General features: G+C 43.4%; 1 protein-coding gene across 1 annotated transcript; it reads right to left on the bottom strand.

The window, feature by feature from the left end:
* Window positions 1-935: 935 nt before the first annotated feature.
* On the bottom strand, window positions 936-20,398 carry LOC134225962 (GTP-binding protein Rheb homolog). Its single transcript, XM_062706432.1, has 5 exons — window positions 20,136-20,398; window positions 19,134-19,205; window positions 18,850-19,057; window positions 18,655-18,784; window positions 936-4,886 (listed from the first exon to the last, which is right to left on the bottom strand). The coding sequence occupies exons 1-5, from the start codon at window positions 20,182-20,184 to the stop codon at window positions 4,797-4,799; spliced, it is 549 nt and encodes a 182-aa protein (XP_062562416.1). The 5' UTR covers window positions 20,185-20,398; the 3' UTR covers window positions 936-4,796.
* Window positions 20,399-21,338: the final 940 nt, after the last annotated feature.

Here is a 21,338-nt window from a genome sequence, read left to right as displayed (position 1 = left end):
TCCTAAGATAAGATTCGACACATTTAACAGACATTCTTGACACAAGCGTCAACCAACTTCCGTAGTTCAATCGAACTATCTTTGGAGATTTTCGGAAGGGAAAAGATTGCTTCGATGTGTTTATCGATGATTAGACGCTTGTCTTCGAATCGGTCGGTTAGAATCGTCCACACAGCTTTGTAATCTCCGTTATTAATTATATCCTGGTCAATCATTCCCGCTGCCTTACCGATAAGGGCGTTTCGGAGATGGTAGAGTTTGATAGCGGGTGATTCCGTGACATATCGTGCCATTACGTTTTGAAACATGGACTTGAATGAATACCATGCTTCGTATAGGTTCCATCGAAGGTAGGAAGCAGAACGCTTAGCGGGGCAATGAACTTCACAGGAGCGATAGGCGCAATCAAATTTCCAATCGAAGGTGCAGACGGGGCGGTAACTGCTGTTTCGGCAGCAATTCGTCCAACAGGGTGTTTTTATTACAAAGTACAGTTTCAAAATCCCTACCTATCGTTCCCTTGGGAGGCCATGTTTGCCTAAAAAACACTCATATGGACATTCAGATATTGTAACTTAGATTAGATTATCGTAATAACTTAGTATTTTAAGTTATCTGAAACATGCAAGTGATTTCAACGCCGTTAAAGAGATGATAACTTTCCTACTTTGTGACCAAAAAATCTCGGATTTTTTTTCAATCAAACAACAAACGCCAGTAACGAGTCGATTTTACAGGTCGAGAACTACAAATGCAAGACATGAGCATTGGGAATACAAATTTACTGTCGACCAGTGTAATTATTGAGCATTCTTTGACCGCAGTAAATCATCTTCACTTATATGGCTTCCAGCTTTTTGATGTTTTGCCGCAAAGATCTGTTCAATATTATCGAAAGGACTGTGATAAATATAAAAACAACAAACACGTTTGCCTTAACTTATAAATAATTCCATTTGATTTTTACTATTTTTATCATCTAGGTGTCTACGCGTAGCCGTTTTTTTAATCCTAGCTGGCTACTACAAAAAGATTTTGCTGCTTCAGATTTAAAACGAACAAAACTATCTTGTGGGGTAAAATAGAGATGAAGTAGGTAATATTACCATGTGTATGTTTTCTCGAAAATAAGCATTCTTATGTGTGTCCGTCGTTCCTATCCATATTTTCCAGTACTCTAACAGTAACCCGCGTGGATCGAGAATCCTTCTAGCACTGCACTTATTCGCCCTGGCTATAAGGCTAGATAGACTAAGGTCGCCTTTTCTCTCGTCCTGGTACATTGAAATGCCCAACCCAAATTCAGCTGTCAGTTAATAAAGTTACTGGATCATTTGGATCACCCAAACAAGCATCCATGAGCGTTCGTGGAAAGCCGGATAGATGTTCATTTGCGCGACTTAAACTCATTATTTCTCAAAATTTATGCCACAACGTCGACACAATATACAGTCACTCTCAAAATTGAGCGTACACAAGGATTAGATGAATATATTCTAAAATTCCAAAGGAAATTTAATTGTTGGCTCGGTTGTTTTTAATGCATTTCAATATTCATCCCTTCCTTTAATGTATGCGTACATAAAATGGTTGAAATTTTTACTCTAAAGTTCATTTATTTGAAAATAGTTTCAAAATACGCCTATTAGATGTGACAAAATTGAGCGTACAGTGATTTTTTTTCTATAAAATTTCTTATTATAAACATGATTAATGTATTTTAATATTGTTTTTTCATGATTATATTTATAATAATAAACATCCGCTATTTAAACATTCAATGTTTTGAAATTAAACCATGTTTTGGTCAAAATGACGAACAAGTGAGAGGTAAAAACATTGCTATTTAACAATTCAATACTGCTGGGCAAAATAGATGCTTTAATTTGTATGTTTCAACGGCATCGTATCTTATATATGATAGAAAATCGAAATCGAGCAAGACATACGTTTACTTTGGGAAAATTCAGTCGGTAAATGATAAAAACAGATGTAAACATACAGAGAAAACGATAAATGTTAGGAATGACATATTTCAAATTTAGTATGTCTTTAACTTAAATTTGTTTTAAAGCTCGATTATTGTCTCAGGTCTATCATTAAGAGTAGTATTATTGAATCCAATCATTCACAGTCGAATTCTAAAAGTACAAGGTGCATGTTAAGGTACCGAACATAAAATCAGCTTTTCAACCCCATAGAGCACTTCTGATTGAATATTGAAAATATAGCTTAAAATCGTAATTTCATAAATAATTTTGGATTAAACTCCACGATCTGTTACCATAAGGGATACAATGGGATGATTTCCATGTGGCGAGTAAAAATAAGCTTTCTTAAGAGTTCGGCAGCTTATTTAATGATATCTTGGTGAATTTAAATGATTCGACCAAATTTGTCCCTACTATTACTGAGTCTTCAAATATAAAATGACATCTTATAATGTATCCGTGTGCTGCTCTTCTATTATTATTATTAATAATGAGTGTCCTGAGCTTATAAGCTACCTATACATCGACTTTTAAATAAAGTTATACTTAATTTGAAATATGCCATTCTCAACATTTGTCGTTTTCTCTGTATGTTTACATCTGTTTTCATCATTTACCGACTGATTTTTCCTAAATTTATCATATGTCTCGCTCGATTTCGATTATCTATCATATATAAGACACGATGCCGGTGAAATCCATATCTTAAAGCATCTATTTTGCCCAGCAGCATTGAATTGTTAAATAGCATTGTTTATACATCTTAATTGTTCGCCATTTTGACCAAAATATGGTTTAATTCAAAAACATTGAATGTTTAAGTAGCGGATATTTATTATTATAAATATAATCATGAAAAAATAACATTAAATGACATTAATCGCTTTTATAATAAGAAATTTTATAGAAAAACATTCGCTGTACGCTCAATTTTGTCACATATAATAGGCGTCTTTTGAGATTATTTTCAAATAAATGAACTTTAGAGAAAAAATTTCAACCATTTTAGGTGCGCATACATTGAAGGAAGGGATGAATATTGAAATGCATTAAAAACAACCGAGGCAACAATTAAATTTCCTTTGGAATTTTCGAATATATTCATCTAATCCTTGCTGTACGCTCAATTTTGAGAGTGACTGTAAGATCGAATCAAACAAACCAAAAGGTCAAAACACGGACGTAACAGCTAAAACATTTTCTTGAAAAATCTATCGCCCAGTTACTTTGTAATCATCGGTCAACCAGAAGTATTAAATATGCATCTACTGTTTCATTAGAAAGAATTCTGCAGAATTCTGTCGATAGAAGGCGCGAAAATAAAAATGTCAACCAGTATGTACACCTTTGGAATTCATCTTCATATGCCACCATTTGTTTAATTCGAATAGTGCGTCAGAACGTTTTCGAATTTAATTACCTTTACCTATCGGACGAAATAAAGCGTCATGCACTGCATATTATGAGTTGTGCAGAAGAACATTTTAATTTATGCATATATAATAGTTATACATTAAAAAGGGAGGAAATTTATTGAAAATTTGCTCCAATCGGATTTATTCTATCTGCATGAAATATGTTTAAGATTGAAATTCCCTCACTACAATAGACCAAATCAATGGTAACAAATAAATAAATTATTCAAACCAATTCAAAGCAATGCAAAAACAGCGGAATTCAAAAACGTAAACTGAAGAAAATAGAAGAACTTACTTGTGCTACTTTTGACCTTTCTGACGAGCTTTATAATTAGGAAATTATTGTAGCGCACAAGATATTTCTCTGAAGTTCTAATCGTCATGAATGCAAAATTTTCACTCAAATCAACTTTTGTTTAACGGATCATTCTGAACGGATCATTTGAAAACAAATTCATGGTTGCATATTCCTTGTTCTGGCCTAAGCTGTGTCACGTGATAACTCGTGAGCGATAGATTTTTCCGGATTAGTTTTCTTACATCGAGCCTGGTCTGGTTCTCACATGTCCACGAGTGTGTAGTACGTTCGCCCAGGCTTCGTAGCTGGTGCTTATAATTACGTTTGCCTATTGGTAAATCCTATCTATAAATGTACTACTCTTTCGTACGTCATACTTTCCACAGTGCAAAGTAATCCTAATTTTTTTTATTTTTTTGTTTCTTTCGCTTAATTGATAACACGAATGTCGCTCGACCGCATTGTAATAGGTTCAGGGTGGTAAAATTCTTTTAAAATATATTTTCAGTAGATTTTTTACACAATTGTTAGTCCTAATTTCCCAAAAACTCATCGCGACTATGCCTTGCGGAAACACCCATATAAAACATTTCGCATACCTCGTTCCGAACTTCTCTCATCATGATATTATTTTCCATATATTAAACTAAAAAATTACGGTATGATACAACTTGTACGTTCTGAGAGTTATTTCAATTATGTAGGTTTGTGAGTTTGTGTGCAACTGATTGTTCCATTCTCTCGCCTCGGTTAGAAGCTTCCGATCGCATCCCAACTGATATAACATTTATCAACAGATAAAATTCCAATATTTGATAAATTAAAACTTCAACAAAAAAATCTTCGATTCAATCTGAAAACATTGCTTACTGCACAATTGCCAATTGTTAGTTTAGCTTAATTTGTTCTACTCCTAGGCGACAGCCCCAGAATATGCTCTTTATCCAGGTGTTTTGCCCCGGATGCGACGACCTAGCTTTTTGCGCTGGAACCGAACAACCAGGAAGGGGATTACATAATTCAGGCTACTGCGACTGGGCTTGGGAAAAGAAGTACTGGTGTGATTTGCATGGCTTGCTCACCTGTTATTCAGGAAATCGTACAGCTGCTCTTCTCGCCTGTGTTGCCGTTGTCGCGCTCGATCTGCTGTAACAGCAGATGGAAGATATCCGCTACAGACTGAAAGATACAAACATACGATAGAATTAGCTGTAACACGATCAAGTAGTAGATCAAGAAAAAAAAACAAATTTTGATAAGAAAATTATGTTGAGCTTTTAGTGGAATGTCGTCACTTGTCATAAGAAGAGTTCGGACTATCCCATTTAATTCCACCACTTGATTGTAACTTTAACAGATACGTACCACGGAGTTGGATAATGAGGAAGGTATTCGTTGGGTCAGGATTTGCCTGTAGCTGGCAATGTAACCGTGGTAGATCTTACTCCGTAATACACCATGTAAAGGTGTCAACTCCGCTAGCAATGATGGTTCGCTGTAGTTGCATGTCCGAAAGATTGTGAAACTATTGAGAACTTGAGCTACAGGTCCTAAGCCCTGGTAAAGGAGGAAGGTTGCGATGGCTGTTATTCATGGCCATCGTGTAAAGCAAAAATGGATAAACCCCAATGCCAAGGTCTCATGCGACCCGTGCCGAGGGCTGAATGGTTGAGGGGGTTCTAAACATGCTCAACCGCGAACGGAGCCTGGGGTGCACCAGGGCGAACACCCCAGTAAGCAGCCCTTACTGCACTACGGCGGGGCACCGGTGCAGCGGACATTTATTTCCCTAGCTACTCGTGGGACCAAAAATGAGTACAAATTCTACAAACAACCCTCAAGGTGACGACTGCCTCTCTCAGTCGTGTGAGAGCGAAGTGGAGAATACTCTGAGTCAGCTTGGCCTTACCGAAGACCAGCTACTCAGTAGTTCGCAGGAGAAGATGGAAATATCCTGCCCTCAACGCCTATCTCCCGGAGCAGCACATGTTTCGACAAAGCTGATCCAGATCTACAACCCCCCTCATCGACCGACTCCAACCTGTTGGACATGGAAGATAACGAAGATGATGGTATAAGGATCATCATCAACCCCCAAAAATCTTTAGCAAGTAGCAAAGGATCCGAAGATAGCAAGGGTTCTACGGAAGCCAAGGGTGCTCCGAGAAAGAAAATCCCCACACTCACACGCTCGCAGAGGAAGCAGCTTAGAACTCTCCGGGAGAAGGGAAAAGACCGGAATGAGGCCTTGTCCATAATTCTGAATAAGGAGAGCGAGCCCACTTCCTCAAAACGCTCGAGAAACGACCTAGACAAATCCGCCACAGAGGACCCCAAACAAAAAAGGGTGAAGCACCATCTGGATCCGAGAGAGCGCGCAACAGTCCTCAAACCGCGCGCCTCAGAAAACGTGTCTGGACAACAAAACCCACCCATGAGGAAAACAGCTGGTATCAGCTACAGTGATATATGGCCAAAAGCGTGAAGGTCGGGATAATACCCAAAGACTTTCCCACCGTCCAACTCACTACAGCCCAGCTAGACCTTCTACAAGAAGCACTCCTGCTCAGAGTAGTTCAACAGCGAAACGAGCCAATAAAACCCAAATTCAACAACCTCATCTACAAGTCCGGTTACATGGTTCTAATCTGTAAGGATCAAGAGACTGCTGAGTGGTTAAAGAGAATATCCCCATCCATGAAACCCTGGGAAGGTGCAGAGCTGATGGCAATGGACGAAGTGGCGATTCCACGTCCAGAGATGGTCCGAGCATTCTTCCCACAAAGCTCCAGCTATGATGACGACCGAATAAAGGCTCTCATAGAAAGCCAAAATGACATCACAACAACTAATTGGCGTATTGTGAAACGATCCATTCTGAAAGATATTCATGTTGAATGGATCTTCACAGTAGAGGGTGCGTCGATGGAAAAGTTGAAGAAGTCCAAATACACCCTCAACTACCGATTTGGTGAAATCCAACTAAGGAAGATTACAGGTCAACCGACTGCCGCTACCGCCAATCCGACTGGAAGGCCGACCCAAGAGCAATCTGAGGAGGCCTCCTGTTCAAGCGAGGTTCGGCTAACTGGAAGGCCGACCCAAGAGAAATCTGAGGAAGCCTCCGGTTCGGGCGAGGTTAGTAAATCTCACCCCAAAAGCACCATAAAGGCTAGTCTGTCCGCCTCTAAAGGAAAAGCTCGAAGCTTACATGCGACCCCTGCTCTAGTGGTACCAAACCAAAGGTATCTAAACAGGGCAAAGGGGTGCAAAAGCGACAGTTTGACCACAGAGGCGAAACTGGCGGGCCAGGTTGCTACAGGAAGAGAGAAACCCAGACTGTAATACCAAATGACATCCTGATGATCCGCAACATCCAAAGCCGGACAGTCGTCGTCCGGAAAAAGCGGGAACCCCGGAAATGGCGACTAAAGTTCTGCAAGTGAACCTCCACCATGCTGAGAGCGCCACGGGTGTGCTCTGTCGGAGGTTCACCAAAGAGAATTTAACCGTGGCCCTCATTCAAGAGCCATGGGTCAATAAATCCAGAATACAAGGTATTCCACAACACTCATGTAAGTTGGTATATGATGACAGCCAGCTTTCTCCTAGAGCGGCTATTTTATTACATAACAACTGTAAATACTTTCCAATCTCAGAATTCATAAAAAGAGACATCGTAGCGGTCAGGATGGAGGTACCTTCCGCCAGAGGGAGTAGAGAGATCTTGGTGGTCTCGGCATACTTCCCAGGTGACGTGGACGAAATCCTCCTCCAGAAATAGCTGCGCTCGTAGCCTACAGCCACCGACACAACATCCCCTTCGTCATAGGGTGCGACGCAAATGCACATCACACCGTATGGGGAAGTACCAATATAAACACCAGAGGTGAGTACCTGTTACAGTTTCTCTCTTCCAAGAACATTGACATTTGTAATGTTGGTGACAAGCCCACGTTTGAAAACTCCATTCGTCAGGAAGTTTTGGACTTGACTCTATGTAGTCGGTCTATCTCTGATAAAATAAAAACTGGCATGTTTCTGAAGAAATATCAATGTCAGACCATAAACACATCATCTTCGAATGGGAAGGGGTCTAACGATGGAAAAAACGTTTAAAGATCCTAAGAAAACTGATTGGGAATCCTACTCAGCTATCCTACGATCCGAAGAGTACATCATAGAAAGTCACATCAAGTCCATAACACAATTGGAAGATGCGTCCAAATCCATTAAAAACAAAATCCTTAACGCCTACCAAGAGAGCTGTCCAACTAAATCAACTAGTTCGAGTAGAGACGTTCCATGGTGGAATAAAACTCTTGAGAAGCTTAGGAAAACTGCGCGTAGGGAGTTCAATCGTGCTAAGCGAACCGGCGATTGGAGCCTATACAGAAAGGCCCTGACGAACTACAACAAAGAAATAAGGTCAGCCAAACGGAAATCGTGGATTCTAATGTGTGAAAGCATAGAGAATACACCCGTAGTGGCCAGACTCCAAAAACTCTTTCAAAAGACCACTCCAATGGTGTGGGTAGCCTCCGAAAGATGGATGGTTCGCTCACTGTAGAGCCTAGCGATACACTGAGCGAATTGTTAAAGATCCACTTCCCTGATTCAATCCCTGAGTCGAGCATCGGCGACCAAGGCACTGGAATTGCTGTCTCAGATCCACAAGAGATCCAATCATGGGTTTCTGGGTCTAAAAAGACGCAATAAAGGTTGCAAAGGAAGCTTTCACTCGGGCCAGGGTTGAGAGGGCTGTGAGATCTTTCGAGCCATTTAAGTCTCCTGGCATGGATGGAATATTTCCAGCGTTGATCCAAAAAGAGGAGAAAACACTGGTTCCACCCTTGGTTGAGATTTTTAAGGCGAGTCTGATTTTGGGGCACATACCTAACGATTGGCGTCAAATCCGGGCTGTCTTCATTCCGAAGGCAGGCAAGAGAGATAAAGCCAACCCCAAAGCATTCAGGCCGATAAGTTTATCCTCTGTAATGCTCAAAATTATGGAAAAGGTACTATGCGAGTACATAAATCACAAATTTATGAAAGCAATGCCTTTGTCAAAAACCAATTCGCTTATCAAAGTGGAAAATCTACGATCTCGGCACTACATACGGTAGTTCAAAAATCGAAAAACACTTAATGCAAAAGAAATTGCTCTTGTAGCATTTCTTGATATTGAGGGCGCATTCGATAACGCTTCTTATTCGTCTATAGGGTCAGCAATGTTGAGGAGAAAATTCGACCCATGCATTGTTACCTGGGTACATGCTATGCTAGCTAATCGGAAAATCTCCTCTGAGCTTAGCGGTTCATACATCACTGTTAAAGCAACAAGGGGTGTCCGCAAGGCGGAGTGCTTTCTCCTTTGTTGTGGTCACTGGTGGTGGATGAGCTTCTAGACAGCTTAGAGAGAAGAGGCTTCGAAGTGGTTGGATATGCTGATGACGTTGTCATTATTGTACGAGGCAAATTCGAAAGTGTTATCGTGGAAAGAATGCAATCTGCCCTAAATCACACTTTTCCTGGTGTCAAAAGTATCAACTAGGCATAAATCCTACAAAAACTTCCATTATCCCTTTCACCAAACGGAGAAAGGTACAACTGAAACCCTTTTCTTGAATCAAACACAATTAGTTTATTCAAGTGAAGTAAAATATCTAGGTGTCATACTCGACGCAAAGCTTAATTGGAACTCTCATCTCCAATCAGTTGTGCAGAAAGGTCTCAATACACTTTGGGTTTGTTCAAAAACCCTTGGTAAAAGATGGGGCCTAAAACCAAGTATGATCATGTGGATATATAAAACCATTGTCCGTCCCAGGACAACTTACGCTTCCCTTGTCTGGTGGCCTAAAACTAATGAGGCTGCTGCAAGGGCTAAGCTCAACAAAATCCAACGCACCGCTTGCATAGCCATCACTGGTGCAGTTCGTAGTACACCCACTTTGGCCCTAGACGCAATGCTTCACCTGCCCCGGTTAGATCAATTCATAAAGCTGGAAGCGGAAAAAAGTGCTCTAAGGTTAAAGAGAACAAAACACTGCTGTCGGGAGACCTTACGGGTCACCTCAGCATATTAAATGAATTTGCCATAAATCCCGCAATAGGAATTTGTAGTGACTGGATGGAAACGGTAGTCAATTATGACTTACCTTACGATGTGTTCATTCCTTCCCGCCAGGAGTGGGAAGGAGGTGGACCCAGCGTTCCAACAGGCTCTATAAATTTCTTCACAGATGGTTCGAAAATGAATAATCTGACAGGATCCGGAATCTATGGCCCTACAACAAAAATTTCTGTCCACTTAGGACAGTGGCCCTGATATTTCAGGCGGAAATATATGCAATATTAGAATGCGTGTTATTATGCCTGAGGAGAAAGTATAGATTTGCAAAATATGTATTTTCTCTGACAGCCAAGCCACTTAAGTCGCTTAATAACTACACTTGTAACTCAAAGCTAGTGTGGGAATGCATTCTGGCTTTGAAAAACTTATCCATACGCAATCGAGTCTACCTATATTGGATCCCAGGACATACGGGTCTAGAGGGAAACGAGATTGCTGATGAGCTAGCCAGGAATGGATCTAATGAAAGGTTCAGTGGCCATGAGCCCTTCTGCGGGATCTCAGACTGCCTTTGAAAAATGGAACTGAATAAAGATATTGTCAGTCAAATCACATCAATCTGGAATTCACTTTCCCATACGAGCCAATCCAAAAGGCTCGTAACGATTAACCCCAAGAAAACTCAACAACTATTAGGTCTCAACAAAGGGATCTCAACATCTACACCGGTCTAATAACTGGACACTGCCCTGCAGATACCATCTACAAAAGATCGGAGCAATCCAAACCTCAAATTGCCGCTTCTGTGACGAGGAGAGAGAAACATCAGAACACATCCTCTGCTATTGCAGTGCACTCACCCAACGTAGGTTAAAGTTCTCAGCAAGCCCTTTTTAGGGCCTGCTGACATATGGATCTTATCCCCCAAGGACGTGGTTGGCTTCATAAAGCTAGTCTCGCCAGAATGGGGGAGTCACATACTGTAACTCAGGATCTCTATTCATCAATAATAGATGGTCTAGAGTTCAGTCGATACCAAGGTATCTCAGTGACAAACATGTTACTGAGATAACTTGCGTATTTCACAGTAAAAGGGTATATCACAATAGTCCTAAAATCTGGACGCAGTGATCTTCACCCGACAAACGAGGATAAAAAAAAAATGTAAAGGTGTCTACCCAGCGTTACGGGTTTACGACAGGATTAGACGCCTTTCACGAATTTCAAGAGTCTCGGAAGCCACCTTTCAAAAGACTCGAAAGCCTCCATTCAAGAGGCTCGGAAGCCTCCTTTCAAGAGGCTCGGAAGCCTCCTTTCAAGAGGCTCGGAAGCCTCCTTTCAAGAGGCTCGGAAGCCTCCTTTCAAGAGGCTCGGAAGCCTCCTTTCAAGAGGCTCAGCCTCCTTTCAAGAGGCCTCGAGAGCCTCCTTTCAAGAGGCCCGGAAGCCTCCTTTCAAGAGGCCTGGAAGCCTCCTTTCAAGAGGCCTGGAAGCCTTCTTTCAAGAGGCTCGGCCTCCTTTCAAGAGGCTCAGCCTCCTTTCAAGAGGCTCGGAAGCCTCCTTTCAAGAGGCCTGGAAGTCTCCTTCAAGAGGCTCAAGCCTCCTTCCAAGAGGCTCAAGCCTCCTTCCAAGAGGCTCGGAAGCCTCCTTCCAAGAGGCCTCGAAGCCTCCTTCCAAGAGGCTCGGAAGCCTCCTTCCAAGAGGCTCGGAAGCCTCCTTCCAAGAGGCTCGGAAGCCTCCTTCCAAGAGGCTCGGAAGCCTCCTTCCAAGAGGCTCGGAAGCCTCCTTCCAAGAGGCTCGGAAGCCTCCTTTCAAGAGGCTCGGAAGCCTCCTTTCAAAAGGCTCGGAAGCCTTCTTTTAAAAGGATTGGAAGCCTACTTAAAAAGCTCGAAGGCTTGAAAAGTCGTCAAAGTCTTGTAGGAAGCTTGATGTATAAACTTTATTTGAATTGAAAAGTTTCACGGAATAACGAAAATTTTATACAACTTTTTGGAGAGTCTAATATCCCGTTTTAGATTCGATTTTCATATATTTTATGAATTACGCTTATTTTCATTTACAGCAAAAAAAATCAATTAATCAAAAAAAGGTTGAGAACCGCTGATCTATAACTTCCACTTTGGTGCCTGGATTATTCCTGCCTCGCTAGATTCCACTGTGTAATAGTGAGACATTGAAAGAATAGTATCTTTCATTTAGATTGGCAACGGTTTTACGTGGTTTTACAGTTGTGTAGCTCTTCAATGTGAACCTTTTTGCCTTTCTCGTACAGCAAAGTTGTACCGAAAGGCTATAGGATTACTCCAAAAATGAACTTTTGATAGAAGATCCGGAGACCCATAGTGTTATATCACGTAATATGTTATACATGGGCAGACCAATCGAGGTAGCTATAGAGAATAATAAAATAAAATTAAGTTCACTTTATACTGCACGTGGGAAAATAAATTAGGATTTCCATAAGTCACAATTTATGAATGAGCATTAATTTGGTTTCATTACAGACTTATGCGGTTTATTAAAATGGTTTGTGAATTCCATAACCGTAATTTATGATTGACATAAAAGTTGATATTGAGGAAAAATATTGAGTTTACGATGGATGGAGATGATGGAGAAGTGAGCATTCGTTGATTTCTGCTCGGACCTTTTGAATAATGCTAACCAGGGTTCGAATCCAAAGGAGAATGAGAAAATTTCTCACTTATCATGTCTGTAAACCCTCTCGATAGGTAGTGTTCGGACGGTCGGATTTTAAACGAAACCGTTTTTGGGAATCAACCTTTAAAAGGATGATTCCCAAAAACGGTTTCGTTTAAAATCCGACCGTCCAAACAAAACCAAAAATTTTATATCGGATTACTTCGGAATGGCTTCCTCTTCTTCTAAAAATGAGCAATGTTTGTTCTGCTCAATGTCAGAGTCGATGTCGGAGGATGTGGATTGGGTTCAATGTGGGAAATGTAGGCGATGGGTTCATTTCTCCTGCGCTGGCGTAGACTAGGAGGTTGTGAAAGCCGATTGGCGCTGTCAAGTGTGTGTTTCCGCTAGTGCGCAGCAGCTGAAGGTTCCGGACACGAGAAGCAAGACGCGAGGTGACAAGAAGACCGGCCAAAAAGGCGATGGAGGGTCCGATCAGGGAGTTGGTTCCGATGCAGATCCGACTGAGAAGCTGTTGGAAGAGGAACAACTCGCCAAGGAGAAGGCCTTTGCAAAGCAGACGGAGGAGCGGAAGAAGCTACTCGCCAGGCAGAAAGCGTGGGAGCAGGAACAACTGAGGCAAGAACGAGAAATGCGGGAACTGGAGCTCCAAGTACAACGCGAGATAGAAGAGCAGCAGTTGCAGCAAGAACAGGAAATGTTGGACGCTCAACTGGCTGCGGAGAAGGATTTTTTGGAGAAGCGAGACGCGATCCGGAAGAAATTCGACAACAGCGTCAAGAGGGTGAATGCGTCCAAGGACGAAGACGGCGCTGTCGGTGGGAGGTCGAAAAGTGAACCGGACCAGGCGTTAGAGGAGTGGCTGCAACAGTCAAGGAAGACAAGCACGCAGCATTCGATCTTGGATGTCAGGGGAGCTTTTCCGAAAGGTGGAGTTCCGCTGGGAGCAGGAGTGGTTATCAAGGCGAACAAAACGAAGTTGATGAAACCGGTAAAGGAAGTGCCTGAAATCGTCGAGAACGAGCCAGAGTTCAGCGAAGACGAAAGCAGCGAGTCGTTGGATTATCCAGCGGAAAGCCGTCACAGTGAGAGCCGATGTGGCAGCATGCAGAGCAGTCATGATTCCGACGGGCCGGGGCGTGATATTGGCCATATCTCGAAACAGCAGCTAGCCGCTCGGAAAGCGGTGTCCTTCCGAAGTTTCGTGGAGAGCCGGAAGTCTTGCCGCTGTTTATCAGTAGCTTCGAGCACACGACGGCGGCGTGCGGGTTCACAAACTTGGAGAACTTGAAGCGTCTGCAGGACTGTCTACAGGGAGACGCACTCGAGGCAGTCAGGAGTCGGCTAGTGCTGCCGGATTCGGTTCCGGATGTTATTTGCGATCTGAAGAATCTTTTCAGAAGGCCGAAAAAGTTGCTGAAGACGCTGCTGACAAAAGTGAGGAATGCTCCTGGTGGTGCGAGGTTGTCAAGGAAACCATCATCCTCAGTTACATCGCGAGGAAAGATCTGTGCAATTGCAGAAAGCGATATCTGACTGCACAGTGATTTTCCGTATGATGCCGGTAACGCTACACGTCGGCAAGCGTCAATATGACACCGTCGCGTTCCTGAACGAAGGATCATCTGCGACTTTGGTCGATGATGTGGTTGGTAGCCAAACGATTGAAAGCTGAAGGTTCACTGGAGCCGTTGATAGTAACGTGGACCGGGAACATCAACCGGTTCGAAAACGAGTCCCGCTGCGTAGAGATGATGGTGTCAGCAAAGGGCTCGAAGGAGAAGTTTCCGCTGTTCAACACTCGGACAGTATCGGAGTTGCAGTTACCCAAACAGAATGTTCGATGCGCAGAGGTAGTGAAGCGGTACACACATCTTGTGGACGTGACAGTGAAAGATTTTCCATCCGGGGTGCCGACCATCCTCATCGGTTTGGATAACCTGCACCTGTTTGCGCCGCTGGAGTCACGTGTTGGTAGACCGAACGAACCGATCGCCGTGCGATCGAAGATGGGTTGGACAATATATGGGTCCGAAAAACGGAGAGCCAGCGTTCATACATACCTGAATCTTCATTCTATCGCGACGGTGAGCAATCAGGAGCTCCATGATTTGATGCGGGAGCAGTATGTGCTGGAAGAAACAGCGGTTGCATCGTTCGCTGTGCCAGAACCGTTGGAAGAGAAGCGTGCTAGGGAGATCCTGGAGGCGACAACACAGCGAGTGGGCCATCGGTTCGAAACTGGACTGTTGTGGCGCAGCGATGTCCGGAATTTCCCCGATAGCTACTCAATCGCTATGCGGAGAATGCATGCACTCGATCGGAAATTAGAAAGGAGTCCAGCGCTGAACGAGAATTTGTGTCGGCAGATCGAGGAGTACCAGCAGAAAGGATACGCGCACAAAGTAACCGACGCAGAGTTGATGGAGACAGCTCAATCTGCTGTGTGGTACCAGCCCCTCAACGTCGTGGTGAACCCACGAAAGCCAGGCAAAGTGCGCCTGGTATGGGATGCAGCAGCATCAGTGAATGGCATTTCCCTGAATTCCGAGCTGCTCAAAGGTTCGGATATGTTAGTTCCCCTTCCGCGAGTGATCTGCCATTTCCGAGAACGCCCGATCGCCTTTGGAGGCGACATCCAGGAAATGTATCACCAAATCCGCAACAGGACAAGCAGGCGCAGCGATTCCTGTTTAGGTCAGGTAGCGAAGAGGCTCCACGGATATTTGTGATGGACGTGGCGACTTTCGGATCCACGTGTTCGCCCAGTTTAGCGCAGTACGTGAAGAACGTCAATGCGAAGCAATTTGCGGAGAGGTACCCGGAAGCAGCAGATGCAATAGTCAAACGTCATTACGTGGACGATTACTACGACAGTGTGGACACCGTGGAAGAAGCGATCCAGAGAGCCAACGAAGTTAGATACGTTCATTCGTGTGGCGGTTTTCAAATTAGGAACTGGGTGTCTAACTCCAATGCGTTCCTGCAGGCGGTTGGCGAGCAAAGCGGTGAGTCGGCAGTACACTTTAGCGAAGATAAGGCTGCAGAGTATGAACGTGTGCTGGGCGTAGTATGGGATACGATAGAAGACGTCTTCTGTTTTGAGACCGCTTCGAAGTTCGAGTGTTCCAAAGTCCTCCGAGGGGAAGAACGTCCCACCAAGCGGATGGTACTCAGCATAGTCATGTTTGATCCGGCCGGATTCCTAGCTCCGGTTACCATCCTGGGTAAAATGCTGGTGCAAGATCTGTGGAGAACAGGATGCCAGTGGGATGATGCGGCAGATGACCTACCATACAAAAAGTGGACGCGGTGGACGAGCATGTTGGCGAATGTCCAGGCATTTAAGTTGTCGCGCAGCTACTTCGGCACTGCGAGGTCCGATGAAATCCGGGACGTACAGCTGCATATTTTTGCGGACGCGGGTGAGACGGGGTATGGATGTGTGGCATATTTTCGTGCCATGGTGCGTGGAGAGGTGAAGTGCACGCTAGTGATGAGCCGGGCCGGGCTCCCTTGAAACAAGTGTCTATTCCGCGTCTGGAGCTTCTGGCGGCGGTACTGAGTGCACGGATGTCACATACGGTGCGCGAAAACCACAGCATATTCATTAGCAAAGTGGTATTTTGGATAGATCCAGAGGTGGTACTATCGTGGATTAGATCCGACCAGCGCCGCTATAAACAGTTCGTTGGTTTCCGCATCGGAGAGATCCTAAGCTTGACGAGACTAGCAGACTGGCGGTGGGTTCCGACAAGGCTAAACATTGCAGACCTGCTGACGAAGTGGGGAAAGGATCCAGATCTACATTCGAGTGGTCCGTGGGCACGAGGCCCACAGTTTCTGTACGACCGGGAGGAAAATTGGCCGATGAAGAGTTTGCCGCCGGCTAATACGACTGAGGAGCTTCGGATTCATCTGTTGCTACACGACGTTAAGGTACCGCGGTTCTTGTAGACGCGAACCGCTTCTCGAAGTAGACGATCCTGGTCCGAACGATAGCGTGCGTGTTTCGATTTGTGACGAACTGTAGACGGAAAAAAGGGAAACTGCCAATAGAAACGCTGCGAGCAACGAAAGGTCAGCTGAAGTCACATATTTCGTATGCGGTTGCGTCGGTTCGACTACCACTACAGCAGAAGGAGTACGAGCAAGCAGAGCGATGCTTGCTGAAGGTAGCGCAGTCGGAGAGTTTTATCGATGAGCTGAAGGTGTTGTCGAGGAACAAAGATCGTCCGGCGAGCCAGTGGATGGCACTCGAGAAGTCTAGTCCGCTATACAAGTTGACCCCGCTGGTAGATGAGTATGGCTTGATTAGAATGGAGGGCCGCGTGGAGTAGGCGGAGTTTCTACCGTTCGACTTGCGGTTCCCAGTAATTCTTCCGAACGACCACATAATTACGAAGCTGATAGTCCAGCATTACCATGAGAGGAGTGGCCATGGATACCACCAGGCGGCTAAAAACGAGTTGCGGCAGCTGTACTACATTCCGCATGTAGATGCAGTGGTGAGAAAAGTGTCGGCGGCCTGCGTCTGGTGTAAAGTACATCGCTGTCGTCCCCATGTTCCACGGATGGCTTTACTACCAGTGCAGCGCATTACGCCGAATCTTCGACCATTTAGCTACGTGGGCGTCGATTATCTGGGGCCGTTTGACGTGACTGTAGGGCGTCGAACAGAGAAACGTTGGATAGCGCTGTTCACCTGCATGGTGATACGAGCGGTACACTGTTTGATGGCGATTCACCGGTTTATCGGTCGCCGGGGCTGGCCGATTGAATTCTTCTCCGACAATGGGACGAATCTGCGAGGAGCAAGCAAGGAAGTAGTAGAGGTTGTACAGGGCATCAGAGATGACTGTGCAGACCAGCTGACGAATGCAACGACGAGGAGGACGTTCAATCCTCCCGCTGCGTCTCATATGGGGGGCGTCTGGGAGCGGTTGGTGCGTTCCGTGAAGGAGGCGTTAACAGCGTTGAACGATGGAAGGCGACTGACAGACGAGATTTTGAAGACGGTAATCGTTGAGGCTGAGGACATCGTCAATTCTCATCCCCTCACCTACGTGTCGCAACAGAACAACGAGGCATAAGCACTAACCCCAAACCACTTCTTGAGGGGTGGGTCACCGAATCAGCTAAGCGGTACACCGCCGCCATACAATCCGGCAGTGGCTCTCCGGGACGCCTTCCAGCGGTCCCAGCAAATAGCCAGAGTGATGTGGGATAGATGGATCAAGGAGTACGTGCCTTTGCTGAACCGGAGGTCCAAGTGGTTCGGCGAATCGAGACCGTTGCAAGCAGGAGATTTGGTGTATATCAGTATAGAAGATACAATCCTGGTGGGTGCCCCGTGGAATTCGACAACATTTTTTCCCTATACTTAGCTGGGCCTAGTGTATTCTAGTGTAGTTGAATGTATTTAGTTACTGTCATTAAAAGAATTTATGTCGCTTCGTGGTCGAATTTAGGTTTTTTGTTGTTGTTGTTTTTACTGGGTAGTCAGCCTGATTTGACTTTTGATAATTTTCCAGTCTTTGACGGGGTGGAACGGGTAACTATTTTGGGTTGGTCCGATAAGGAAAGCCCCCGCCTGAATGACTTTATTTCCAGGCCGGAAATCGGAAAAATTTATCTAAGAGATCTCTTGGGATCAGTTGTGTCCGCTCGGAAACGAGGAGTACGACGGACGTATTCGGGTTAGCCTATCAGCTTCCTTTCTATGAAAAGTGACCCCTTACCTAAGAAGATCTCAAGCAGGACAACCAAAACTCATTGTGTGGTCTCCTTTCAGGAGTGGCGCATAAGCCGCCCAATTCTCAACCGGAAACGGGACTGGGCGACCCGTTATATAGTTAAACGCATTGAGCCAATTATTCCAATTAGGCAAGATGAAAAAAAAATTCTATTATTGAGAATAAGATGTTACAATCATTGACAAAAAAAAGGCATATGAAAAATAGTCCCAAAACATACAATAATTATTGTATTCGGTTAGGGCCGTACACATATTACGCACTTAGTGGGAGGGAGTCTATCGTTTTCTTACGCACCATATAAATGAAAAATCAGTTGTATAAAAGAAATCTTACATGGGGGGAGGGTGATCGGAAAACCAAGAAAAAATGCTTACGTAATAAGTTGTACGACCCCTCTATAGGTTTCCACGGATTGACTTTCCACAATTCGTCGTACAATCGAAGCAGCACTTACCTCGTTTTGTTTAGCAGAGGTTTCCAGAAACTGTGCTTTCCAGCATTCCGCTAGCTTTCTACCTTCTTCGGTTGAGACGGCTCGCTCCTGGTGCAAATCGGTTTTATTTCCAACCAGTACCACCGGGACGCTGCAAATATGCGAGAGAAAGACGGTTATATTTTTAAGAATTGATCAACGTTCAAATAATCATACTAGGCCTTTCCCATAACGTCTAGCAGCTTTTCGTAAATAATCTGAATAACCTCGAACGACTTCTGGCTGGTGATTGAGTAAACCAGCACGTACCCATGGAAATCCATGCTGTACTGGGCGGGGAATATGCTGTACTCATCTTGACCGGCGGTATCAACCAGTTTCACTTCGTAGTCGGTCGAATTAACGCGCGTGATTTTGGTGAACGCTGTTGAGAGAGAATATGCCAGATTTAATTTTAATTCATTCACATATTACTTTTAGTCATTTTTACTGCTACTTACTGTTTTCAATGGTTGGATCATACGAGTCAACAAATTGTCCCTCGACGAACTGAATACTGAGTGAAGATTTTCCTACCGGGGAGAAAATATAGTTTAATATATAATATTGTTCAGTAAATAAAAATATCCTTCGACCAACTTGTGGAAAAGTAATATGGAGAAAAATAAAAGATTTAATAACTGGCAAAACACTGAAAAGTGTATTGGATAGTATGCGAATTATTAGTAAAAGCGTTGAACTACGTAATCTAAAAAACAGGACATTATTGTTAATCGGTTCTCTGTCGTTAAAGGTTTTTTCAATAATTACATATTTTGAATAGAATATAACGTGTTTGTTTAGCTCATCTGAAATAAAGCTTATTTATAAGTCTTATTGTCGTTGCTTCCAACACATGCAGCTTAAATAATTTGAAATTTGGAACCACCCTATGGAATGCAGTGCGACTGCGAACGACAGTAACTGATTTCTGTTCAGGTGCCCAATATTTGAACGCTGTTTATTATTGCTATCACTTAGCGCCTTCATTTCTCGCTCAATTGAATGTGTAACAGTTACAATACCTACGTAGGTATATCTTTACTTTTCAAAAATGTAGTTCGACAGATTGTGGAGGGTTCATGTAATTGTGCTTTATTACCAATGCAACCCAAACAAATAAATTCGCTTTGCCAAATGTTTTTTTTCACTTCAGAATTATTGTCTTATCAATTGCACTGTTAGTCAATTAATACCACCACATAATCAGAGGGTTCGCGCTGATAACGAGCAAATTCCGCGCTGTCCTTGGTCAACACGCGAAAATTAACCGAGCGGAGATGCCTACCTACCTCACCTCAAGTGGGCGGCCCACAAGACCCATCTTCACAAGAGCAACGCAATAAAAACTTGTCATGCAATTTTCCCCTCGTAATCGTTCGAAGGTAAAACCAAAACGCACATGAGAGCAGGTCCAAGAAGTTCTTAAGCTGATGCTGATTCGGATGATCGTTCTTTCTTACCTACAGATCGGTAGCCCATCATGGCAATGTTTCGCTCTTTGGCAGGCATCTTCCCACGAATATTTTTGGAACAAGCAAACCTTTCGAACTATTGTATTGAATGCGATACTTTTATCTAATTTCTTTCTTCTACCTTTTTGGATAAATAGCAACTATTAACGATTCACACGTGAAAAAGATAAATCGGAATGCAAACTTCGCACAAAGTTTTTGTGATTTTTTGATGGACAGTTCGATCCCGATGATGGATGATTCGTTGCTGACCCATCAATTGACATTGAAACAGTCAGTTTGAAGCCCAGGTGGTAAATAATAGTGCTGTCCAATGAGAGATCGAAGTACAGTATCCCCCCGCTTATCCGGACCTCGCTATATAGTCCGACGACTCGTATATTGCGCTTTTTGCACTTTATAAGAGTATTGCGAGATTTTTTTTCTCACAGTCATCTTTTTCTCACACTCAATACACTCAAAAAAGTTTGATTTTTCGTGTATAATATTTGTGTGTGAGTGCTCAATCTGAAAACAAATAGACGTCAAATCATGGCGGGAATCGATTTAGTGTACACGCTTACATGTGACTAACAAGTAATGGGTTATAATTGGGTAAATTTCAGTAACAAAAATCGATCAACCCGAAATGAGAGTGAGTGTGAGAAAAAGAAGCGGGCAAATCACAATCTACACACAACTCTTCAAATAGGTGAAATCGGCAATATATACATACATATCATACATATCATACATACTATCTATGTGGGTCATCGTATCCATGTGTGAATTTGTATGCAATTTGGTATGTGCCGACACATGATATACATATTTCAAAATACATGGATTTTTGCCATAAAGTACACTCAGCGAACTGGACTATCGAAATTCATAACTGGCGCCTTATGAATCTTCGGCCAATTATTCCACCATCAGTGCTTCTTATACGCAGTTACCCGAGGGGCGATTTACTGCTATGGATTGCTGAATCGATAATACGCGAAAAAAAATAATGCATAAAAATACAAATATTGCATGAAATTGCAAATAATTAAAAAAAATGCATTATTGCACGGAAAATTCGAAAATAAGTTTCAATGCAAAAAATACACTGAAGTACACAAAAATTCGAAAACAAGGCAAAAAAAGAAGAAAGCAAAAAAAAATAAATATTCGGAGAAAAAATACGACATTTCGTATTTTATTTCAAAA

Source organism: Armigeres subalbatus, chromosome 3 (genome assembly GCF_024139115.2).
Source record: "Armigeres subalbatus isolate Guangzhou_Male chromosome 3, GZ_Asu_2, whole genome shotgun sequence".
Taxonomy (NCBI): domain Eukaryota; kingdom Metazoa; phylum Arthropoda; class Insecta; order Diptera; family Culicidae; genus Armigeres; species Armigeres subalbatus.
This window is presented reverse-complemented; position numbering and strand designations above follow the sequence as displayed.

Coding starts and splice junctions, on each gene's coding strand:
- LOC134225962 (XM_062706432.1), bottom strand. CDS start 20,184: ATGCCTGCCAAAGAGCGAAACATTGCCATGATGGGCTACCGATCTGTA. Junction 19,206..20,135: donor GATGGGCTACCGATCTGTAG/GTAAGAAAGAAC, acceptor TCTCCCCGGTAG/GAAAATCTTCACTCAGTATT. Junction 19,058..19,133: donor TGATCCAACCATTGAAAACA/GTAAGTAGCAGT, acceptor CTCTCTCAACAG/CGTTCACCAAAATCACGCGC.